The sequence below is a fragment of the Peromyscus leucopus genome, chromosome 3 (genome assembly GCF_004664715.2).
Source record: "Peromyscus leucopus breed LL Stock chromosome 3, UCI_PerLeu_2.1, whole genome shotgun sequence".
NCBI lineage: Eukaryota > Metazoa > Chordata > Mammalia > Rodentia > Cricetidae > Peromyscus > Peromyscus leucopus.
The window spans coordinates 33,976,650-34,000,501 of record NC_051065.1 but is presented as its reverse complement, the minus strand read 5'-3'; the positions used below and the strand labels follow the sequence as shown (position 1 = coordinate 34,000,501).

Below are 23,852 nucleotides of genomic sequence, written 5' to 3'. Positions count from 1 at the left end.
TCTCAGCACCTAGCAGATAGAATAGAAAGTTTCTGTGGTGGCTTTTTAAGAGCCCAGGAGAGCTTTTAAAAGATCCATTTATTTATATTGCATGTGTGTGAATGCATGCATGCAAGTGTGTGCATGTGTATGCAGGTGTCCATAAAGACCAAGGCATCTGATTCTCTAGAGCCAGAGTTACAGGCAATTGTAAGCCAATAGTTGTAGGTATTGGGAACCAAACTTGGATCCTCTTCAAGAGCAGCATATGCTATAAACTACTGAGGCATCTCTCTAAGCACATCTGAGACAGTTTTAAATCTAATCTTGTTTTTTCTTTGTAAAATGTGCAGAGATATCACAGTTCAAAGTGAGAAGACAGAGATGTGTTAGAAATTAGGGAGAAATGGAAGACCTGGGAAGTATCATTATTCAAAGTGGGAAAGTTAATTTATTATGAATCTATAGTTAGTATGGATATGTTGAGCTGACATTTGAAAGCATTGTCATAATCTGTAGTGAGTCCAGAAGACAGAACTATGTTATTTTCCTAGGAAACACATTACAGCTTAATATTGCCATCCAATAGTTGGTATGCAGGTTGCATCAGGATTGGAGAGTTCCCCAAAATAAGTTTAAACAAGATGGTGAGAGGAAAAAGTGAAATGTTTGTGATGCTGTGATGTTAGACATGTTCCAAAAGTGAAATGTTTGTGATGCTGTGATGTTAGACATGAGCAGAGTGCAGCGTTAGGTGAGAAAGGAAGAAAGAAAGAAAGAAAGAAAGAAAGAAAGAAAGAAAGAAAGAAAGAAAGGAAGGAAGGAAGGAAGGAAGGAAGGAAGGAAGGAAGGAAAGAAAGAAAGAAAGAAAGAAAGAAAGAAAGAAAGAAAGAAAGAAAGAAAGAAAGAAAGAAAGAAAGAAAAAGAAAATGCACGAGGTTCTGGAGATGGCTCCATGGGTAAGGGGCTACTGTACACTTGTGAGGACCCACGTTTGCGTCTCTAGTACCCACTAGTACCCAGTCAAATGCTGGTCATGGTCAAGCATGTCTATAACCCTCATCATGGGATTGGGAACATATAGCTCAAAAGAATCCCAGAGTTCATTAGCCAGCCAGTCTAGTCAATGAATGAGTACCAATCTCCAAAAACAAGAAAAACTGTGACTCAGAAGATATCTAATGATGACCTCTGTCTTTCATATGCTTAGACACACACACACACACACACACACACACACACACACACACACACACAGGGGTGGGGGTAGGGGAGAGGCAGACAGAGAGGAGGGAAGAGAGAAATGCACTGCATACAACAAAAGAAATTAAAAAGAAGCCTGATAATCAACATGAAGGAGATGGTATAAATTGATAAATAGCTGAATATTTTTAATCAAATTGGAAAATAACCAGGGGGACATATTTTCAATCTATAGTTTTGAAAGTGATAAAATCTTCATGACATCAAGAGGGTAGCCTTGGAAACCGTGTCTAGAATGGGGAGGACTGAAGACGGGGACAGGGGAGTTAAGGGACTGACTGGTCATGATACATGTTGACCATTTTCGAGAAAGTTTAGTATTCCATGAAAGATGCCAGAAGACACACTGGGAAAGACCCCTTGGGTCAGAGAGCAAAGCGTCCAATTAGTTCAGTGGTAACTTGAACATGGATAGTGTTTGTAAAACATATCGTGGTACCTATGTCAAAATATAATAACTTGAAGGAGGAAAGAATGTGCACAGGAAGAGGAAAAAGGATTAAAAAGTGAGTTACTTATTGCCTCCATAATCTTTGAGATATTAGGAAGTGTGTGCAAATATAACTTCAGTGGTAGTGTTCCTCAAGTGAAAACAAACAACAACAACAAAAACCTTGCATCAGTGAAGAAGGTAAAAGAAATCATGTTCTGGGAGATGCACACATGCCCATGCACACTACATGACAGAGCAGGGGTGAGGCATGTGTATACTTCTGTGCATGTGTTTAACTTAGACTAGGAGGGAGAGTGAGAGACAGTGGCACCATAGCACTGTGAATATATCAGCAGAGTCCTAGATTGTGAGAAAGGCAAAAGAGAGGAATTCTGGTCCAAGTGGAAGGAAAGGTTGTGAAACATCTCAGAGTTTGTAAACCATGGTCAGTGCCAAGATAAACATGTATGATGTCTCTCCATTTCCCATCGATAAAACAATACAACTACTTTGTGTGACCATCCATGTTCATTCCTTTGCAGTTTTCCTAAGTGTTCTACAGGAGCTTTGTAGATCTCTGAAATCCTCTGGAGCTTACTACATGAACTTCACATTTTGAGAATTTATCAAGTACCAGTACTATTCCTTCTAATATTTTACTTGTATTTCTCCAAGCTGAAATATGGCTTTATGAATAGTGAAATCCATGTTTAATACCTCCTTAAATACTTTCAAATACTTTACAAAATGGCCTTTATAGTTAGATATTGAATAACTATCAATTGAACTAACATTATTGATTAAACTTATATAAGTTCTAATTGCCTTGGTGTTGACGCAAAAATATTTTACTTGTTAAAGACACTGAGCCATGTGTAGTTTTAGACAAAATCTGTTTCTGTAGCATCATGATTTGAAATTACTGTTTTAATTGCACTCTGTATTGTAACTTCTCTTCCCAAGGAGAAGAGGGCTGGAAAGAGCCAGTGGATGACTACTACTAGACAGTGTTTATAGGACACAGCAGAACAACTTCACATATAAAGTAACAGTAACTGGAAAAGCACACACAAGACCTGCACAAGAGAAAGCCAGACCAAAGCCCAGCATGGACAGCGAAGGTGGTCAGACAGTGCCACCCCGGCTGAGGAGCTACTGGCAATCAGGGGTTTCGAGGAGAGGAAAAGTCAGTTTTCTCTATGGACACAGCTCTTGTGGAGGCCACTTATGCTCCAGTAGATGACCCTGTCTCCATACACATCCTGGCAGCACTATGTAGGGTCAGTGAGGGAAAAATCACCATACGTTGAGAAGAAATATTGATATTCCTGGGGGAAGGACCTAGAGGAAGATTTGTATCAGGAGGAATGGGAAGGATGGGATTGATAAAATCACATTGCATGCAAGTATAAAATTCTTACTTACACAATAAAAAAGAACATACACTCAATGAATATCCAATAGAAACCCTCTCATGAGACAGTTTGACATGTGACAAGTATTCACTGAATAATTGAGTTGCATGAAGATGAATAGACATCACAGTTACCCTTAGCAATGACCCCACTAGATTATCTATGTAATTTAATTTCATCTGAAGAATGAACAAAGGAGACTTAAAAGCTATCTCAGCAATACCCACCATCAATTCGACCTCTACAAATATATCAGCACTGTCCGTGCCTCCTCATTGACATTATCAGCATCAAATAATTGAAAAGTGATAGGAACTTTACTTGCTTTAAGTCTTGCTTACACTTGAATTTAATTGAAAAAAATCTCTATTCTTTTTTATGAGGTCTTATTCACCATCACTTACTTACAAGTACTTTTTTGTTGTCTAGATTCTATGAAATAGAATAAGCATTCTGGACTCTACAGCATGGTTTTTTTTTTCTCCTTTGCCCTTACTTTATCATTTCCAGGCAGCAAGTTTGGTCTTGTGTTCAGTTTGGTGACAGCACTCAGTGAATTTTCATACCTATTATAGAACATATTTGAAACATTTATTTTAATTCTTAGCCAAAATATGTATTTCAGTGTTAATATGAGAAAATAATGAATGATATAACAGTTTATGACTATAAATCAGTAGGTATACCTACCCTACATAGTTAGACAGTACTAAAAAGTAGCCTCTGACATTTTATAATGCATAACTGGTTATAGTTTAAAGTTCAGATTGATAGCGTCTATTATTGGTATTTTCTATTATCTTATAGAAATAATGTGTTTTGATGCTATGCTAAGTAAAATTTCTAAAAAGTGCTCTATTTCTTCTTATTCTTCTAGCCTGTATGCCTCTTGTCATTAAATAAACAAAATGAGTTATAAAGTGCAATAATGTTACCAGTAGCAAAAATACCAGGCTAGATTATAATTCTCATTTCAAATCTGACTTTGCTCTCTGCTGTGATCCCAGACCTAAAAGTGTATTGTGTGGTCAAGAGACATTGATTGAATAAGGCTACTTTAAAAATTGATGTAGAATTTAAAGGTAAGGGTTAACATTTCAAAGCACCACCTGCCATTACATATGTCTAAATTTGAAATACATCCAATCACTTAGGACTCAAATGTACACCCTCAAACTTCTTTTTCTAAAGTACTGGATTTGCTTTACCTCGGTCCCTGTGCAGCTTCCTTCACAGCGGGACTTGGTTGATTCTGCTGTCGGTGACAGCGAGGAAACAGTCTTGAGCAGGCCGGAACACTGGAAGGAAGGAATCCAATACAGGGTGTGTCTGTGCAAGTGGGACTTAGTACTCACTTCTCTTTCCTGCCCCTGTGCTTTCCTTCCCAGCTTTGAGTTCTCTTCTTCTTAGACTCCTTCAGTCCACTTAGTCTTACTTGCATGTGTAAGAGTACAGGAAAATCTACTGGAACATGTGTAGCCTTTCAAGCGCTGCATCTGTGAAGAACTCAGCTCCCCCACCCCAGCCTCCAGCAGCAGTCAATTGCCCATAGTTTATCAGCTAGGAAAGGGAAGTCCCCCCTCTGTCCCTGTGGGGATTCTGGCTGGCTTGATCCTGAGCAGGTCTTGTGCGTGCAGTCCCGCATGTGAGCTCATGTGTGTGTGGCCATGGCACGCCCATCAAATGACTCCACGGCCCTTTTAGCTGTCCCCCTTTTTCCTTTCTTTTTCCTAGACTTCTTGTTAACCCTTCCTTTACCTTTGGATCATGTCACTTTGTCGCTCAGAGTCTATTCCATTGTCCAGGATAAGAGTCAAGGTTGGAAAGTATAATAGATTCGTATAAACCCACTTCTATTGTTATGCTTATGAAAAGGAGAATAAATTGCCTTTGGTGTAAATAAAGTATTTTTAGCATCTTCCCTTTATTTCTGCTTCCATTTACTCTCCAAAGGACCACTGCAGTGGCACTTTCTCAGTTTCTCTGGCCAGACTCTCTGGACAAAACTAGAAACCAAAGAAAGATGCTTGCATTTCAGTCACCTCCTTATCATGATGCCCTGTGATCTAATTCCTTGTCTACTAAAGGATGTGTTCCTGCAGGTCACACACTGTCTGTTACTGTCCCTGTGTTCTGCTCACCTACCAATAGCCCAACTCTGAGAGATCACAAGGTAATTACTAGATTATTTCAGCCCTTCTCTGATTACTCTTCAGGCTCTTTAGTCTCTTACTTTGTGACTTCTGTCTATCCTTTGATAAGCAAAAATAATTAGAGATGCTGATCTTGATTATGCATATGGACACTTAAAATCTCATTTATGAACACTTAAAAAAATGAATGGCTTTAAGTTAGAATCATTCAATCAAAACTTTTGCTAAAAGTTATTGGCTTGCAGGCCAGAAGGTTTTCCTTAATATTCAAAGTCCACATGTAAAACAGTCATCATGAAAAACAACGAAGAAATTTCCCCCAAAGTTTTTGTCTCCATTTCTGTCTCCATTTCCATCCTGTTTCTGATGGCACCCTGATAGATTTCATTATGAACAAATTCAAAGGGAAGCAACAACCGAAATCTTACTCTTTGAAGAGGCACCATGCAACTGCATACAGACACATCCCAAGGAGAGCCCCTGTTATAGTGAGGGCTGCAGGAAACCAGCTGTCAGGCCTCCAGTAGTATGAGATCTTCCTTAAGACAGAGGTAGTCATCTGAGAAAGTGCAATAAGTACGTACTAAGCATTAGCAGTGCAATTGACAAAAAACATGAAATAAGAATATACTGGGAGGATGTTTTTATATTCATTTTCTTTATGATTATTCCCGCTAGGGAATAAACTCTTATTGAACTAAAATATATCTTATGTATCTTTGTAGATTCTGTGATGATCTTGGCAGGGGCAAATAATGAATGTTGGCTAAATGAAATAAAGAGTGACTCAGCAAGTATTATTTCAAAATGAACTACAGTATTATTGGCCTTTTCTGTCTCCTGCCAAAAATCTCAGAACGTTTTCCCCCCAGCATATAAATCCCCATTACTATCTCAACTGTGACCATTAAGAAACTAGTAAGGAATACAAGGTTTTCAGTGGCTTTTGACTGTTGTCCTTACCTAAGGAACAGTGGCATCCAGCAGATGGCAGCATACGATAGGATAAGTCCGTAAGTACATGTTTAGGTGTGACATTTAAGGTAACGTAATCTATAAAGCTAGTTTCACAGAGATGACATGGAAATAGGGAACATCGAAAATGGAGGTGAAGAGAGACCTTTGCAAAAAAAGAGCCTGTCAACAGGGGTGGTGGAAGAAATCTCATTGCTTATGCAATCCAGCAAAAGGAATCCCAGCCGGGTTAAGTGCGGGTAGTTGTTAAGATTAAGCATTATATGACTAGCCACTCTGCTTTATAATACACAAGTGTGGGCATGTCTGAACAAAGGAAGATGGGGAAATCAGATTAAGCTTAACAGAGGCCTGTTAAAGTGCTGTGATCTAATTTTCATGAATAAATAATGTTGTGCTGTATTTCTAAATAATAGATCAAAAGGTTAACAATTTGTCACTTAGACATACAGCTTTATTTTCAGATTAGTAAGAAATAGCTGGATGTGGTGGCACACCATAGGAGTTCCAGCTTCTCTGGACGCTGAGGCTGGAGAATTACTAAAGCCAAGGAGTTTGAGTTTGGAATAATAACACTCTCTCAAGTACATTTGCCACAATCTAAGGAAATGGATTCTAAACTGTGCTTGTTTATCTGTCTTCCTCCTACTGCCATCTCTCCCTATCTTTCCTTCTACAAGTATTTATTGAGTATTTGTTTTGTTCTGGGACTCAACATATATAATCTTGAATCCTAGGCACAGCATTTATTTACCATCCACTGTGGGCCATTATTCATCAAAGCACTTCAGTTAGTTTTTTCTCCTAATTCCCATCTCAAAGGAGAGAGTCACCAATGCCAATCTTTAAGGGAGGATCTGAGATAAATGGTAGAGGGCATCCTGTACAGTGCCAAGTCCAAGATGCCAGAAATGGAGTTCACACATATATCTGTGTGTCTCCAAAGACCACGTTCCTTTCAGTGCCCTGTACTACATACTCTCCAATTTAGAGTATTGTAACAATTTTAAGTTTAAAACATCCGATTTATAGCAAGACACCAAAACACAAAATCTCCAACAGCCATTGTAGCTCCCACAGACACACAACCACCTGCAGGAAGCTGACAGCGCTGGACACTCACCCCTTCACTTATTTGACAAGCAAAGATTTTTTGAAGTGTTTTCTCTTTGGTTTTCTCATGTACTCACATAAGATTTACCTAATGCTTTTTGTTTGTAAAAAGTCATACTTAATTGGGAAATATGTCAGTCTTCTAAGTTAAGTCAGGATAATACTGAGATGTGATATAAAAAGAGCAAAATCTTTCTACGGGTATTAATACCATGTTAATGGATTGCATTTACATAGCATGTTTATTACAAGACCTTTCATGTCCTTTGCTTCATTTGATACGTATAAAGCCTTTTGTACAGCACATAGAATTATTCTAATCCATCTAGTAATCCTTGTACACTGAGTAAATATTTAAATGTGTATTTTGTGTTGGCTGGACTCCCTTGCTACACACTTCCCACTGTGTGATTCAGACCAAACTTGAAAGGACTGAATGTGGGATTTTATATTCTCATTTGTCTTTCACAAGGCTCAGTAAGCTATCAGTTTATGTTTAAATGTTTTCAAGTCTGTTGGTGACCCAGGGCACAGAAGTCACAACAGAGACCAGCGCTTGCCTGAACTTCGTGGTAGCACCCACCTGTCTAACTTTCTTGCCTCTCATCTTTTTCCCCCTCTTTCTTTTTGCATTTTGCATTTTGCAGCTCTCCAAGCTTTGTCAATCTATGTAAAATCTACTTAATTTCTTCACTCTCCCTGTATCAGGCCAGCCTCACTTTCTGTCTCAGGACACATTTGGTCGTTCTCCTTTTATGAATAAACCATGTTCTCTCGCATCTACCTTTCTTCAACTGTGGCTGTTGCTTAATGTCTGCTCTGCACATTCTGTCCATCAAAACCCACCTAAAATTCCTCCAGCTCTTCTGGGACTTTCTCAGCTCCATCAGGCCAGAATTTGATATGATGTCTGCCCTACATTTGTTTATAGCACTTGTCAAAATGACTTGTCACTTAATTTACTGGAAATCAACCTCTGTACTCACTGGAACTTCTCAGACATTGTATGCTAAGGCCCCTTTCTTGTATTTTATACCTCAGCTACTATACTAGTCACATGATTCCTTAAACTTCAAGCCTTGCTGTCTCTTCAAGGTTTGCTTCTGATCTCCCTGGCCCTATCATGTAGTAAGTCTGTGACCTTTAAAAAATAATTTGACCTCAAGAAAAAAAAAATTAGGACTTCCAATATTTCAATTTTTAACTTTGTAAAATTTGTAAAAAAGACAAAACCAAATCTTTGAATTTGATTAAATCAAATCATTTATTAAATGTGAAAACTCAAACATGGATGTACATAGAAACATAAATCTCACTACTAGATAAGAAGTTTTGTTCAAATATTAGTTGCACAGTGTTATCTTATGGAAATTATTAAATTATTAAATCCAAAACTTCATAGAATTCATTTTAAATTGTACATTTGTTGTGCAAAGTGCATACTTTTTATATTTGCTTAGAAAGTTCGGGTGAGACATTTCGAATGCTCTCATGCTTGCCTAAGCAGACAACTCAAAGACACCCATGGACTCAGACACTGGAGTGGCGTCTCCTCCCAGTGAAGAACACAGGAGTGAGGAAAGGAACTGCTCAGCACTGGCCGACTATGTGTCACCAAACATTTATCTCACCGTTGGGGAAATCACTGGTGAGAGCAGAAGAATCCCATCTGTCACTCGGCCACGCTCTAAGCTTCCCACTGCTGCATGCAGCTGATTCATTTTGATTCATAACCTTAATTACTTAACTGGCTGTACTTTACAGAAAGGACAATAATAATAATCTTCCCTGTCATGGATCTTCTGCCAGTGTTCAGAATCAGAGTCATAGCAGATGTCCAAGGCTGCCTGTTGTACTGCCTTTCATATTATTCCATTTAACTCTCTCTAAATAAGACATTTTAGAAAAGATGTCAATAAGAAATTTGTCATTAAATTTTTATTCTCAAGTATTTTATTAAATACAGTCTAGATGGCTACTGAAAATGTCAAATAACTTTTAAAAGTAAAACTACTGATTTTAGCAGAAACAATGTTTTTTTTCCACTTCCTTAGAAACTTACCACAAATAGTAAAAGTTATGAAATTAATATTAGAAAATATTAGTATTATAAAGAAAACATGGAAACTTCTTTCCCTGAGTAGGAGCTGTAGATGAGAACTAAGTGGTTTGTGACCAATACTTCAAAATAAGAAACAATCTATATCTGTATGTTTTCAGTTAATAAAAAAAAAAAGTAAAGCACGCCATGTATTAATTACATCTCATGTTCTGGCCAATGCACTATGAAAGGTTGATGAAATATCTGTTAGTATTCCCTATTGACAGACTGGAAACTGAGGCTCCACATGGTAAATAACTCAGCACAGGTTTACATAGTGACAGAGAGAAAAAGCTAAGACTCAAGCCAGAACCTGCCTCATTACTAAGGCTACCCTCTGCCGCTCCATTTGGACCTAAGATTGTTTACCCGGCAGTGTGAAACTGTTTTAGCAGAATCTACATGACCTGAGATCATTATAAATTCTTTCACTTCAAACTTTATTTTATTTTAGTATGGGGCCTGGTCATATTATGAATGAATGACTATGTAGAACATTTTTAAGTGTAAAGTTAAAGGTGTTTGCCAGGAATTCTTATAATTAAAAGAGATCTGCCTAATGGATTCTGTGTTTTCAATGATAATAATAGTCTTTAAGTTTCTTTTCTATCCTTATATCTTGGGTACTAATTTAATTAATGTATTACATTAAACAAAAATAACTTCCGGAAAGGAAGGAAATAAAGTGTTTTAAAACAAAGACAGACACTTCTTCCAGATGTGGTGATGCATACCTGTAATCCTAGCACTTGGGAGACTAAAATGGATTCAAGGTAATCCACCTTACATAGAGAGTTTGTAGCCATTTAGAACACTTGTTCTCTTGCAAGACCTGGGTTCATTTCTCAGCAATCACATGATATCTCACAATCACCCTAAATCCAGTTCCAGGAGATCCAATGTCCTTCTCTGACCTCTGTGGGTACCAGGCATATATGTGTTCCATATATATACATGCAGCCAAAACACCCTGTCACACACAAGAACTAAATCTTAAAAAAAGGAATTTGAAGCAAGCCTGGACTACAATAGAAAGACTATCTAAAATAAAACACAGAACAAAGGTTTAAAGCAATTCATCACCTGTATTCTTTTTCTACAATGAGGAAAAAAAGACAAGAAGATAATGATAAGAAAGACAATCAAAATGATGTAAAATGAATTAATTTCTTATATTTCCCTGGTCACTGATTTGTCTTACTTTGGTTGTTGTCTTAGTCTATTGCTGTGAAGAGACATGGCCAAGGCAACGCTTATAAAAGAAAATATTTATTTATTTATTTTGGTTTGGTTTTTCAAGACAGGGTTTCTCTGTGCAACTTTGTGCCTTTCCTGGAGCTCGCTCTGTAGACCAGGCTGGCCTCGAACTCACAAAGATCTGCCTGTCTCTGCCTCGCGAGTGCTGGGATTAAAGGCGTGCACCACCACCGCCCAGTTTAATAGTTTCTTTTTATGTAATTCAAGAAATGATGCTTCTCACCTAAAATACTTCAATTTAAGCCGGGCGGTGGTGGCACATGCCTTTAATCCCAGCACTCGGGAGGCAGAGGCAGGCAGATCTCTGTGAGTTTGAGGCCAGCCTGGTCTCCAAAGCGAATTCCAGGAAAGGCACAAAGCTACACAGAGAAACCCTGTCTCGAAAAACAAAAAAACAAAAAACAAGAAAGAAAGAAAATACTTAATCGGGGCTTCTTTACAGTTTCAGAGATTTAGTGGATTACCATCACGGAGAGGAGCAAGGTGGCAAGCATGGCAGACAGGGTGCTAGAGAAGTAGTTAGGAGCTGTATCCTGATCCACAGGCAGCAGGAGAAAGAAAGAGGGATAAACACTGAAACAGAGATAAAGGCAAAGACATGACAAAGAGAGAGAGGGAGAGAAAGAGGGAGGGAGGAAGGGAGGGAGAGAGAGGGGGGAAGAGAGAGAGAGAGAGAGAGAGAGAGAGAGAGAGAGAGAGAGAGAGAGAGAGAGAGAGAGACTGGGCCTGTCATGGGCTTTTGAAACCTCAAAGCCCATCTCCAGAGACACTTCAAAAGGCTACAACTACTCCAATGAGGCCACACCACCTAATCCTTCTCAAATACTGCAACTTTTTGATTACTAAGAATTCAAATACATGAGCCTGAGGAGGCCATTCTTATTTAAATCCCCACAGTTACTCACATAATCCTCACTGAAGATCATGTGACTTTTCCCTGTGCACTTTGTACAATATTAAACACTATTGAGTTCAGTAGATGTAACCATACACAATTTTACTAGGTGAGGAGACTTTTTTAAATTTTCTTCAATATATTATTTTTTATTATTCTTTTTGTTTTGAGATTATAATATTATTATATCATTTTCTCCTTTACTTTCTCACATACAACTCCTCCTATGTATCCCAACACCAATTTCTTTCAAATTCAAAACTATTCTCTAAAGCACATAAACCAACAAATAAGAGACTAATATAATGAAGTCTCTGTCTGTCGTCTGTCTGTCTGTCTGTCTCCTTTCTTCTTTCTTTCTCTGTTTTTTTTTTGGGGGGGGGGCTAGGGAAGACTCTACTTTCCTTAAAAAACTAGCTGGATTTTTTTTTTTTTTTTTAATGAGAAGCCCAATGAGGTTGAATTTGTACTTTTAGGCAAAGGAGTAGTACATTTTTTTTATAAGGAGATTATATATCTTGTCTAGATGTAGTCCACTTATCAAAAAACAGGGAGCTATATACCTGGTTGTTTTTCTTCAATGTTGCCATTGCTTTCCAAAGAGAACCTTCCAAACATCTTTTCCGTGACTCTGTTTATTTCTTAAGAGAGTTGGATGAGCACTGAAAGCAGGAAAGGGCTGACAATGCACCACTTGTGCACACATCTTTTGTCGTTTGTTTTTGTTTTTCAAGGTAGGGTTTCTCTTTGTAGCCCTCACTATCCTAGAACTCACTCTATAGACCAGGCTGGCCTCTTACTCGGAGATCCACCTGCCTCTGCTCCCAAATGCTGGGATTAAAGGCGTGCACCACCATTGCCCATCTAGGCATCTTATTTTTTGAGGAATGGTTATTGTGGCATTATACACATCAATGCTCAGACACTGGTCTAGCATCTAACTTCCCAACACACCAGAAAATGAAATGTTTTTAGGGTCACTAAGAGCCTTAATCACCAGGCACACCTGAGAAAAAAATGATGACTTTCTCACAGTCCTCATGTCTGAAAGTTAAGAGTAATACATGGACCCACACTGGAAGGCTCAAGCTATGTAGTAAACAGTTTCACCCCCTATATGTTCAAGGGACCTGTTATTATTAGTTTATGCAGAGAGGACACTACCATCATGTCCATTATGCATGTGTCCTGCATCCTGAGTCAATAAAACAGACACTATTCTCTTCAAAGTGCTTCTTCACAGGCTCTTGGATTTCTACCCAACAACGAAAGTTCTATAGTTATTGTTATCAGTTCACCATTTCAACATTTAATTTCATAAGGAAGGGACATGTTTACAATTCTGCCTCTTTACTAAGAAATTAAAATTTTCCAAGCCTCTTGGTTTAGGCTTGTAGTCCTAGCTATCAAAAATCTAGGCTGGAAGACCTCAGGTTCATACCAGCCTTAGAAAGTTAGTGAGACCATGATACAAAATACATTGTAAAGGAAATCTAAGGGTGTTACATATTGGCAGAACAATGGCCTGGCAGTTGTGATGCCAAAGGATCAATTTCCCATGCCACAAAAATACATTGTAATCCCATATATTTATTTTCATAAATATATTTTCATTTATCAATGCTTGGTGTTTAGAAGATGGTTCTTAAGTGTGCATGAACTAATGAAGTGTAAGAAAGGCAAAATTAGCAAAAAAAATCAAACAGACAAGGTCTCTGGAACAAGATATGAACTGGAGTTATGCCTATCTTGGGTAAACCAGTCTCAGTTTAGGAAATGATACATATTAGTAAGGATGCAATAAAGAATATAAGTACTCTACATGAGTTTGTCACATTTCCTGAGCAATCAGTTTATGACCATTTATTACTATATTTCTTATGTTTATAGCTCAGCCTTCAAATTAGGAAAATAGAAAGAACAGGGAAAATTTAGTTCAAGAGGTAGAAATAGCCAGTGATCAAACAAACACCTCAGAAAATACCACTTCCTAAGCTAAGGCAGGGTTAGGGTTAAGACACAGTTCACAGTGAGTCCTGCATTTCTCTTACCGCTGCTTTTGCTTTATAAAAGTAAAGATGAGATTTATCCTTGAGCACACACTTGTAACCCCAGTACTCCACCCTTGGAGGCAGGGACGAGTGTGCCAGCACCATTTAGTAAGACCCTGTTTAAAATAAAAACAAAAAGGCAGGATACAGTGCCACATGCCTGGTCTGTAATTCCAGCATTTATGAAGTAGAAACAGAAAGATGGCAAGTGGAAGGCAAGATTCAGCCACATACAGAGGTCAAGGTCAGGAGAGTTATATGAGACTCTGTATGAAAAATCAAACAAACCAAAAACCATAAAAGGAAAATGATTAGTTAGGTTACCAGTGGCTTCTATGCATTCACTGTCCTTTCAAAATTGTCATTAGTGATGCATTATTATTTAAAAGAAGGACTAAGAATGTAAAAAGTACAAGCTTGCCGGGCGGTGGTGGCGTACGCCTTTAATCCCAGCACTCGGGAGGCAGAGGCAGGCAGATCTCTGTGAGTTCGAGGCCAGCCTGGGCTACCAAGTGAGTTCCAGGAAAAGGCACAAAGCTACACAGAGAAACCCTGTCTCGAAAAACCAAAAAAAAAAAAAAAAAAAAAAAAAAAAGTACAAGCTCTCATCTATTTTGGTGGCTTAATGGTACTTTGCTTATGGAAGCACAACTCCCACTTGCTTTGAAATGTTTTCTATATTTTAATTCCCCAAAGAATAAGCCAGGCAGTGGTGGCTCACACTTTTTTTTTTTTTTTTTGGTTTTTTCAAGACAGGGTTTCTCTGTGTAGCTTTGCGCCTTTCCTGGAACTCGCGTTGGAGACCAGGCTGGCCTCGAACTCACAGAGATCCGCCTGCCTCTGCCTCCCGAGTGCTGGGATTAAAGGCGTGCGCCACCACCGCCCGGCTGGCTCACACTTTTAATCCCAGTACTTGGGAGGCAGAGGCAGGCAAAACTCTGTAAGTTCCAGGCTAGCCTTGTCTACAGAGCAAGTTCCTGGACAGCTAGAGCTACATGGAGAAACCCTATCTTGGAAACCAAACAAACAAACAAGAATACGATGAATGGGTCTGAGAGGATGCTGTTAGAACAACTTAAAAATGACAAAAGGAAGCAAAATCCTGGGGTGTGGCATCTGTCTGCTGCTGCTGCAGTATAAGCATCTCTGCTGTGATTAGTTTACTAACTTCAATATGTCAGAAACTTACCAGGAAAAGGACATTAATTAATTTATGAGATCCATATTAATAAGAATTGCTTTTCAATTTCAAGAATTTAATTCAGTTCTTGGAAAAGTAGTATGTCAGTGAGCACAGTAGAGAAGCAAGAACAGAGCTGGATGTCAACAGACAGTCACAGTATTCATTTTTAAAGTTCAGATTCAGGAAAGGCAAGAAAGAATTACAATTTTTGTGACTCCGTACACTAATGTCTTTTCTCAGTTCTCTACTGATAGGATAAAAGCCTTTCATTATATTGATATGCACCAGGAAATATGGATGTGCTACCCAGAAGAACTGATGAAAGGCTGGACAGAGTTATTTACAGACATTCTCCTTTCCATGCTCTATGTTGAAATAAGAATAAAAACTATAGTTACAAATGAGGACGATTTAAAGTTTCTTCCATCATTCCTACTGTCAAAATAGACATTAGTCCTGGAATTTTTATTATGGTCTCAATTTGCTGCACACAGTCTCTGGAATTTTGATTCATGATTCCTCTGGGGAATTGTATTTGCAGGAAACAGTGTCTAGCCAGTTACCTCATTGTCTCTTTAGACAACATACACTTAAGTTGAAGAATTTAATTCATTTCTTGAAAGATGACTTAGTGTCTCTCTTCTTCTCTACCTGCTCTGAGAAGGCTCTGATTGAGGAGGTACAGGGTGATCACCAGAGTCTTTACAACAGTTCTGTTTATTTTCATCAGTCCATAGTTGGGCTGCTTTGTTACTAGCCTTTTAACTAAGCTGTTCTGTAGTTAAAGCAATCCCATCTTACTTCATTTCTTTCAGGAATTGTCTTCTTATTTTGATGTCTATCTTGCCAAGTGTCACCACATTTCAGGTGTATTTATAGCGTTCTCAGTGGCTTCTTTGTTCACTTTGTACAAGGGGCATAGATTTGTGTATGAAAACATTTTTTTTTCTTTTTACAAATTCACAGGCAGGGATCTACTCCTGCTTTTAGTCATGGTTTTTTTATTCTGGATTCCATGGGTGTTTTGTTGTTTTTTTTTTACAAGTCTCTGAAATGAAATATAAAATTGTGCACATGCATGCATTGTTCTGCATTAGAGGGAAGAGAGATTGCATCAGATCCTGAAACAGTTAACAAACCCCCACCTTTCTCAGCTAAAAAGTGTCACATACTTTCCCTATAACATATGGCAGTGGTCCTTTGACCATACTTGTACCATACTTGGCACTGTAAAATATGCAAAAGTCTGTGGAATGTCTTCAGGAGATTGTGATTTCTGAGATACCCTATATATTTTTACAAAAATTACAAGGAACTTCTGCTGATCTCTCTCTCTCTCTCTCTCTCTCTCTCTCTGCATTTACAATGTTTTAGGCTAAATATGTACCCTATAGTATTTATAATATAATTGAATAAAATTTAATTGTTTTAAGCTTTTTATCATTAACTTCATTTCTCTAAAACTCCCAGGCAGACATTGTTAGCAATTTGGTTTTAAGAATGTTCTATTTTTATAATGGGTTTTAGTAGTTGTATTTTAGAAGCAGATAAAATTCTGGCAGTATACTTTGACCACTTAGAAATGTTTTTAAGTTTTCATATCTAATACAAGTCCCTAAGTAGAAAGATCTGCTTCATAATAATAATAATAAGATATAGCTTATAACAATAAATGCTAAGTCCTAAAAGAAATTGTTTTCCCAATGATATATTATATTCATATTCTTTGACCTGTTTCTAGTAAATGCATGAAAAAATTATTTCATAAATATATTTCAGATATGGCAAAGCATTTCTACACAAAGGTCTTATCTTCCAGTCTCCTTTATCTAGATTTTTACTATAAGTGACTAATTGTAATTGTGGGCATTTCTTCCATAATCTGCCAATATTTATATAATATTGTGTGTGTCTTTATTAAAACTACCAAACGTAGAAACATTGTGCATGGTACAAGTATCTTATCACTCCTCTGTAGACTATCCATAAAGGAAAAAAATGTCAATATTCCTTAGGTTGGCACATGTTTCAAAATGTTTCCTTAAGAGCCTGCTACAATTCTGAACACAACTAAAACTTTCTATTATTGTAGTCATTTCTAGTCAAATCTTTATCTATTTTTCTTTAAAGCATTCAATATTGTATGTTAACAGCCCAAAGTTTGCTTGAGTGAATAAACAGATAAAGATGTGGGTGAATTTTTTCTAATAATTATATCATACCTTTAAATTAAATAGTAGCTACTCTATTTTTAAAAACTATTTTATAACATGAATTCTTTTGCATATATGCCTACTCACTCTGAAGCAAGCATATTGAAGTTATGTAACACAAATTGCTAACCGGTCTTTTAAATAAAAAAACCTAGAGACAGATTCTGGAGTCAAAACCTTAGAGTTCAGAGGAATATGAAAAGCCACAGCCAACATCACCTTACCAGATGCCTCAGTCTCCGAAAAGACTTACTTCCTGTATACCCACTCCTATATGCCTTTCTGTTCTGCCATCTCATTTCCTCTCTTCACCCAGCTACATCACTTCCTATCTGTACAGACTTCCAGACCTCTATGGTTAGTGCTCAAATTAAAGATGTGTGTCACCCTGGCTCTGTTCCCCATTGTGGCTTTGAACTCACAGAGATCTAGATGGATCTCTGCCTCCCAAATGCTAGGATTAAAGGCATGTGCTACCATTGCTTGACTTCTATATTTAACATAGTCGCTGGCTTTTTCCTCTGATCCTCAGATAAGCTTTATTGGGGTACACAGATAAAATAGCACTACATTAATGAGATGGCAGAACAGAAAGACATATAGGAGTGGGTATACAGGAAGTAAGTCTTTTTGGACTGGTAGGGTGAAGTTGGCTGTGCCTTTTCCTATTCCTCTGATTTCTCAGGTATTAACTCCAATACCTGGCTCCAGGTTTTTCATTAATATGACCATTTAGCAATTCATGTTATATCTAGCAGCCCAACATTCGTGGCAAGAATTCACTAAAATGTCACTTGTCTGGGGCTCAGGCTTGAGCTGTACACAGCTGGATGAAAAGCCCCTTGTGGCCTTAAAGGCCCCCAGCTCAGGCTAGAGCTTCACACAGCTGAATCTCCACCTGACATGGGCCAGAGTCTCTTTGTTTTTTTTTTTTTTTTTTTTCTCTCCTGGTGGGTGGTAGGTTCTCTCTGGATTCCCATCTCAGACTACTACCACACACTAGATAGTTGAAACTCCCTCAAACTTCTACTGTTCCACTCAGTAGGCAGACTTGGTGAGTCAATTAAGATATCTTAAAGAGAGAAATGAGTTAAAAGAGAATTTTTTTTCCACGTTAAAAAATGGTAAACATTTTTACAATGGAGGGAACTTGGTCTCTGTTTGATAAATATTAGGCGGTCTGAAAAAGGAACAATTAAATGAGAGGATAATTAATGTTGATGGGATTTACATAACATCAATTATGAATTTTAATTGTTTTATCATTTTTATTTTAGTATTAAAAAGTTTGGTCAATTTGAGTGCCAAGATAAAAGTTTTAGAAAAACTTGTTTAAACAAATTATAGAGGAATTAAGATACCCACAGAAGAATTTAAAGGTGAACTTATCTCAGCACTGAATTATACAGTTACAGAGACAGAGACACAGACTAAGGTTACCAGACAGCAAACATTAATCTACCTCGTAACCTTACAGGGACAGCCAAATGCTCAAGGCTGTGTACGAGCTAACTGGACTCCTGTGGAAATGTTAGATTTGAGGAGACTTAAAGAAGCTATAGTATCATATGGTATGCATTCTCCATTTGTAAAGCAGATGTTAAACCCTTGGTCAAGTTGTAATAGAATTATCCTTCAGGACTGAAAAGATTTGGCTACAGCAGTCCTAGAGGCTGGGCCACAATTACAGTGGATAACTGGGTAGAAAGAGGAGGCTAAAACTATAGAACAATGATGTAGGCCTAGAGGTGTGGAAATTTCCCAGGATCAAATTATTGGAGAAGGTAATTACACTGATATACAAATAAAATCTTTACATGATGACCACATTCTAATTCTATGCTGCATGGTAGCCATGAATGTGTGGGGCATAACTGAAAAAGCAGGGAAGAAAACCATGATAATATGTGAATAGGAAAGGTAATTTCAAGAGGATTGAAGAAAAATAATGTCAGATGCTTTAATTGTGGTAAACAAGGCACCTAAAGAGGGACTATAAACAGAGCATTCATAGAAACAATGTTTCTTCATGGAACATTGGCATCAGAGCACCCTTCCCTTCTGGATTATGCAGAAGGTGTGAGAAAGGCAAACATTGGACTAATGAATGTAGATCAACAAAAGACAAAATAATACTTTGCCTTTGCCATCAGGAAACTCCCTGAGGGGCCTCTCACAGGCCCTCATGGCAAATTCAGTTCAGTCCTTTCCTGCCATCATAGAAGCAACCCCTTCTCAGAGCAATTAAATAACCAAATGCCTATTGTCATAAACCATGCTGCTCAGGGTGATAGAACAGCTATAGCAAAGAGAACAGAAAATTCAGTAGAAACCATAAAGCATTTTTTGGCAAACTTCTATAAGTGAACAAGGGACAAATTTAGAAATATAAATAAATGACATTCTCATGGAGGCTCTTGTAAATACAGGTGCAGACATCACAATAATTGCACCAAAATCTTGGCATCCAAACTGACCTCTTTAGGAGGTAAATGTTCAGCTGTTAGGGATTGGAACATTATCTAAGGTGAAACAAAGTTCCAAATGGGTCAAATTTATAGAGCCATAAGGACAAAGAAGAAAATTAAAGCCATATGTGGTTAATATAGCTATGAATTTATGGAACCATGATCTATTACAACAATGGAATACCCAGATTAACATTCCACCAACCTCAGAAATAAACCATAAACTAACATGTTTCTGAGAGAAATATTAGAAGATATTATAAAGAACAGTCATCAGCCATCCAGATTGTACAAGAACAGGGCACAAGAACTCCACCAACAGCTCTACTCTAAAATTGTTGATAGATAAGCCTGTATGGGTTCATTAATGGCCTTTAACAACAGAGAAATTCCAAGCTTTAGGAGAGCTGGTACAAGAACAGTTAAATGCTCAACATATTGAAGAATCAACCAGCCCTTCAAATTCTCCTGTATTTGTTACCAAAAAGAAATCTGATAAGTGGAGAATGGTAACAGACCTAAGAGCAATTGACAAGGCAATTCAGCCAATGGGCTCTCTACAATCTGAAATTCCTTTGCCTACTCTGTTACCTAAAGGATGGCCTCTTATAGTTGTCAATTTAAAAGACTGTTTCTTTTCAATACCCTTACAAGAAAAAGACAGAGAAAGATTTGCCTTCATGGTGCCTACCATAAATAATTCTCAGCTGGTTAAGAGATATCAATGGAGGGTTCTTCCAGAGGGAATGTTAAATAGCCCATCCCTGTGCCAACATTTTGGATGACAGCCATTGGAAAAAATACACAAAAAAAATTTCCTGGATCTATAATTTATCATTGCATGGATGATATTTTACTAGCTGATTGAAATGCAAATACCTTAGAAAGAATGTTTGAAGAAGTAAAGAAAATTTTGCCTTGTTGGGGATTACAAATTGCTCCTGAAAAAATGCAAGGAGAATATTCTGTTAATTATTTAGTATATAAAATAGTTCTACAAAAAAATTAGACCCCCAAAGGTGCAAATTAGGAGAAATCGATTACAAACTCTTAATGATTTTCAAAGATTATTCGGAGACATTTCCCATCTATGGATTATTGTTGGGGTAAAACTGAGTAATTTTTTTCAAAACCTGAGAGGGTGACAAGGACTTAAATAGTCCAAGATAATTATCAGTGGAAGCTAGAGAGAATTGGCTTTGGTGGAAAGAAAATACATGTGGATCGTGTGGATCCAAAGTTTGATTGCACTTTGGTTATTTTACCCTCTAAGCATTCTCCTACAGGAATTTCAATGCAGAGGGAAGATATTATATTGGAAAAGATATTTCTACCAAATAAAAAGAGTAAAAAATTAAAAACTTATGTGGAAAAGATCCTGAGTTGATTGTAAAAGAATAATTGAGACTTTGTCAATTAGCAGGACTAGACCCAACAGAAATTGTAGTACTTTTAAATAAGGATGACATTGACAAATTATGGGGAGAAAGTGAACCTTGGCAAAGAGCTTACAGTAATTTTTTTTATGAGAGATTAACAGCAAATATCCCAAAAGCGATAGAATTCAACTTATAAAGAGAACTGATTGGATCCTGCCCTGCGTTGTTTGGGAACACTAATATCTGGAGCCTGTACATTTTATACAGATGCAAACAAACAAGAAAAGGCAGGCTACAAGTCAGAAAATTTAAGTAAAGTGGTTCAAAGTCCTTATAATTCAGTTCAAAATTTGTATTATATGCTATCCTAAAGGTACTAATGGATTTTTTCAGAATCACTCAACATAATTACTGATTCTCAGTATGCTATAAGAGTGGTCTTATATAATAAAACTGCAGAATTTATCCCTGAGGAGTCAGAATTAACCTTGTTATTTATTCAGTTACAAGATATAATCAGAAATAGGAATCATCTCTTATATATAACTCACATCCAATTTCATATGGTTCTGCCAGGACCTCTAGCACAAAGTAATGATGAGATCAATAAACTATTGATAGGAAATGTGCTGGAGGTCTCAGATTTAAAAAAAAACAAAACCCATCATGTTAACAGTGAAGGTTTAAAAAAGGATTTTTCCATAACCTGGCAATAAGCCAAAAAAATTATAAGGAAATGTCCTACTTGTTCTTTTTACAATCATACTCTACTACCAGCAGGATGTAACCCAAAGGGTACTCAGAGCAATGAAATGTGGCAGATGGATGTGTATCATTTTGCAGAATTTGGAAAATTGAAATATGTAAAACACACCATTAATATGTATTCAGGATTTCAGTGGACAACTGCTCTGAGTTCCAAAAAGGCTGATTCTGTAATCGTGTGTTTGCTAGAAGTCATGGCCATCGTGGGTATATCTGCACAAATTAAAACTGACAATGCTCCAGCATGTGTCTCTGGTAAAATGAAATAGTTTTTTTTTTGTTTTTTACAATATAAAGCATATTACAGGTATACCACACAATCCTATAGGCCAAGCAGTCATAGAAAGATCAAACAGAACTCTAAAGGATATGCTAAATAAAACAGAAAGGGGTAAGAAAAACCCCTAGAAATAGATTACATAATGTTGCATTAACTTTGAATTTTCTCAATGCTAATAAGAAAGGAACAACAGCTGTGGTGAGATATTGGATAATAGAAAACACTACAGAATTAAAATGCCTATATACTTCAAAGATGTGCTGACCTCAGAATGGAAAACAGGATATATATTACAGTAAGGATGAGGTTTTACTTTTGTTTCTACAGGAGAAGAAAAGCTATGGATACCATCAAAATTGATATGAACAAGAGAGACCTCTTAATGAGAAGAGATGATAGTTCATCAACGGGCATGACTATTCAATTTAAATTGATTTATACAACTAAAAAATGCTCTTCATTTGGTCAGATATAACTTGTCAAAGGGGCACCTCCCAAAAGTTAGGGTTGGGGAAGGGTTTTTGTTTTTGTCTTTTAGGAGAATGAAGGCTAAGGATCTAAAGAACACTGGACAAATGATACATCTGAAGAAAAAGGACAAATCATCTAGAAAAAAAATGTCCCAAGAAAAAGAGTAAATTGGCCTACTGGTATATCACTTATAAAATTTCATATGTCTTCCTAAATGTTTGTTTCTGCTCTTCTCTACAGACACTTAACACAAATGGTCTTTATGTAGTCCCAGTTCAACTAAAAATTAAAGCTGGCTTCGAAGTTGGAAAATTGCTCTCTCCTCTAAACTCAAGCAGGCTTGTTAAAAGAAAAAGCAAAATTTCTGTATCATGTCAGAAGAGCCATCTGATATGGGACAGAAGAAAACCAAATTTAAGGGATATTCTATTGCCACTAATCTCAATTCTTTGGTTCTATTTTGATTCTTTAAAACTTTACTTAAGGTATGAATTTTATATCAAAATTTATAAGATTAATATATATATTTTAAACTTTTGTCATGATATTAATGGTCATATAGAGTACTAAATAATTCTAGAAAAAAAAGGCTTCATCTACCTGCCCGTACATGTTTTTGTGTTTTAGTCTCTATCAGTTTTCTGCAGGGAATCATGACCTTGCATAACAGCAAATTTGAAAAAATCAAAAAAGATGATTGGGCCCCACAACTGACAATTTCACATGGACAATGAAAATACCACTAAGCTTCCAAACACCACCCAAAGATCTGCTTTGGAATACAAACTGCTCAGGATAATTTAAGATGGCTGGCTGAGATGATCCAGCCTCATAGACTACTTGAGCAAGGACCTGCACCTTTACATGCCTTTAATCCCTGCACTAACCATAGAGGTCTGGATGTCTCTACAGACAGACAGGAAGTGAGAGAGAGGAAATGATATGGCAGAACAGTTGTGCAGAGAGAGGAAATGATATGGCAGAACAGAAAGGCATATAGACATGGTATACAGAAAGTAGGTCTTTTTGGAGACTGGGGCATCTGGTAAGTTGACGTTGGCTATGGCTTTTCATATTCCTCTGATATCTCAGGTTTTAACCCCAATATCTGGTTCTGGGTTTTTTATTTACAAGGCTATTCAGGAATTCATAAGTTTTATTGGGGTACACAGATAAAATATCACCAGAAAGTTAGAATTGTCTGAGGAGCATTTTTTCTTCCTCCATAATAAACACGATGAACTACAGAGCTCATAAGGTCATTTCTGGTTTGGTAACATTTTTTCTGTAAAGAGAAGTACACATATCTCCCTGTGGAGTCTGTGTATTGTGTAAGTACACATACAAACATTAACACTGATATGGCTTGTAGGGAAAATCACTTACTTAGTGGAAATGACTTTGCAGGTCACAAATCATTTCCAGACAGCTTTAATCATCCTGCCTCGTTTAGAAAGC

The 23,852-nt window shown here is 37.2% G+C and overlaps 1 protein-coding gene across 1 annotated transcript in view; it reads right to left on the bottom strand.

The window, feature by feature from the left end:
- Nucleotides 1–4,294: 4,294 nt before the first annotated feature.
- Nucleotides 4,295–23,852, bottom strand: part of LOC119087687 (cadherin-related family member 3-like) — an 88,840-nt gene continuing 69,282 nt past the window's right edge. Inside the window, exons 19-20 of the mRNA XM_037204289.1 lie at nucleotides 5,672–5,802; nucleotides 4,295–4,388 (exon numbers count right to left, since the gene is read on the bottom strand). Of these exons, the coding sequence (XP_037060184.1) occupies nucleotides 4,295–4,388; nucleotides 5,672–5,802 (225 nt within the window). The remainder of the gene's footprint in view (nucleotides 4,389–5,671; nucleotides 5,803–23,852) is intronic.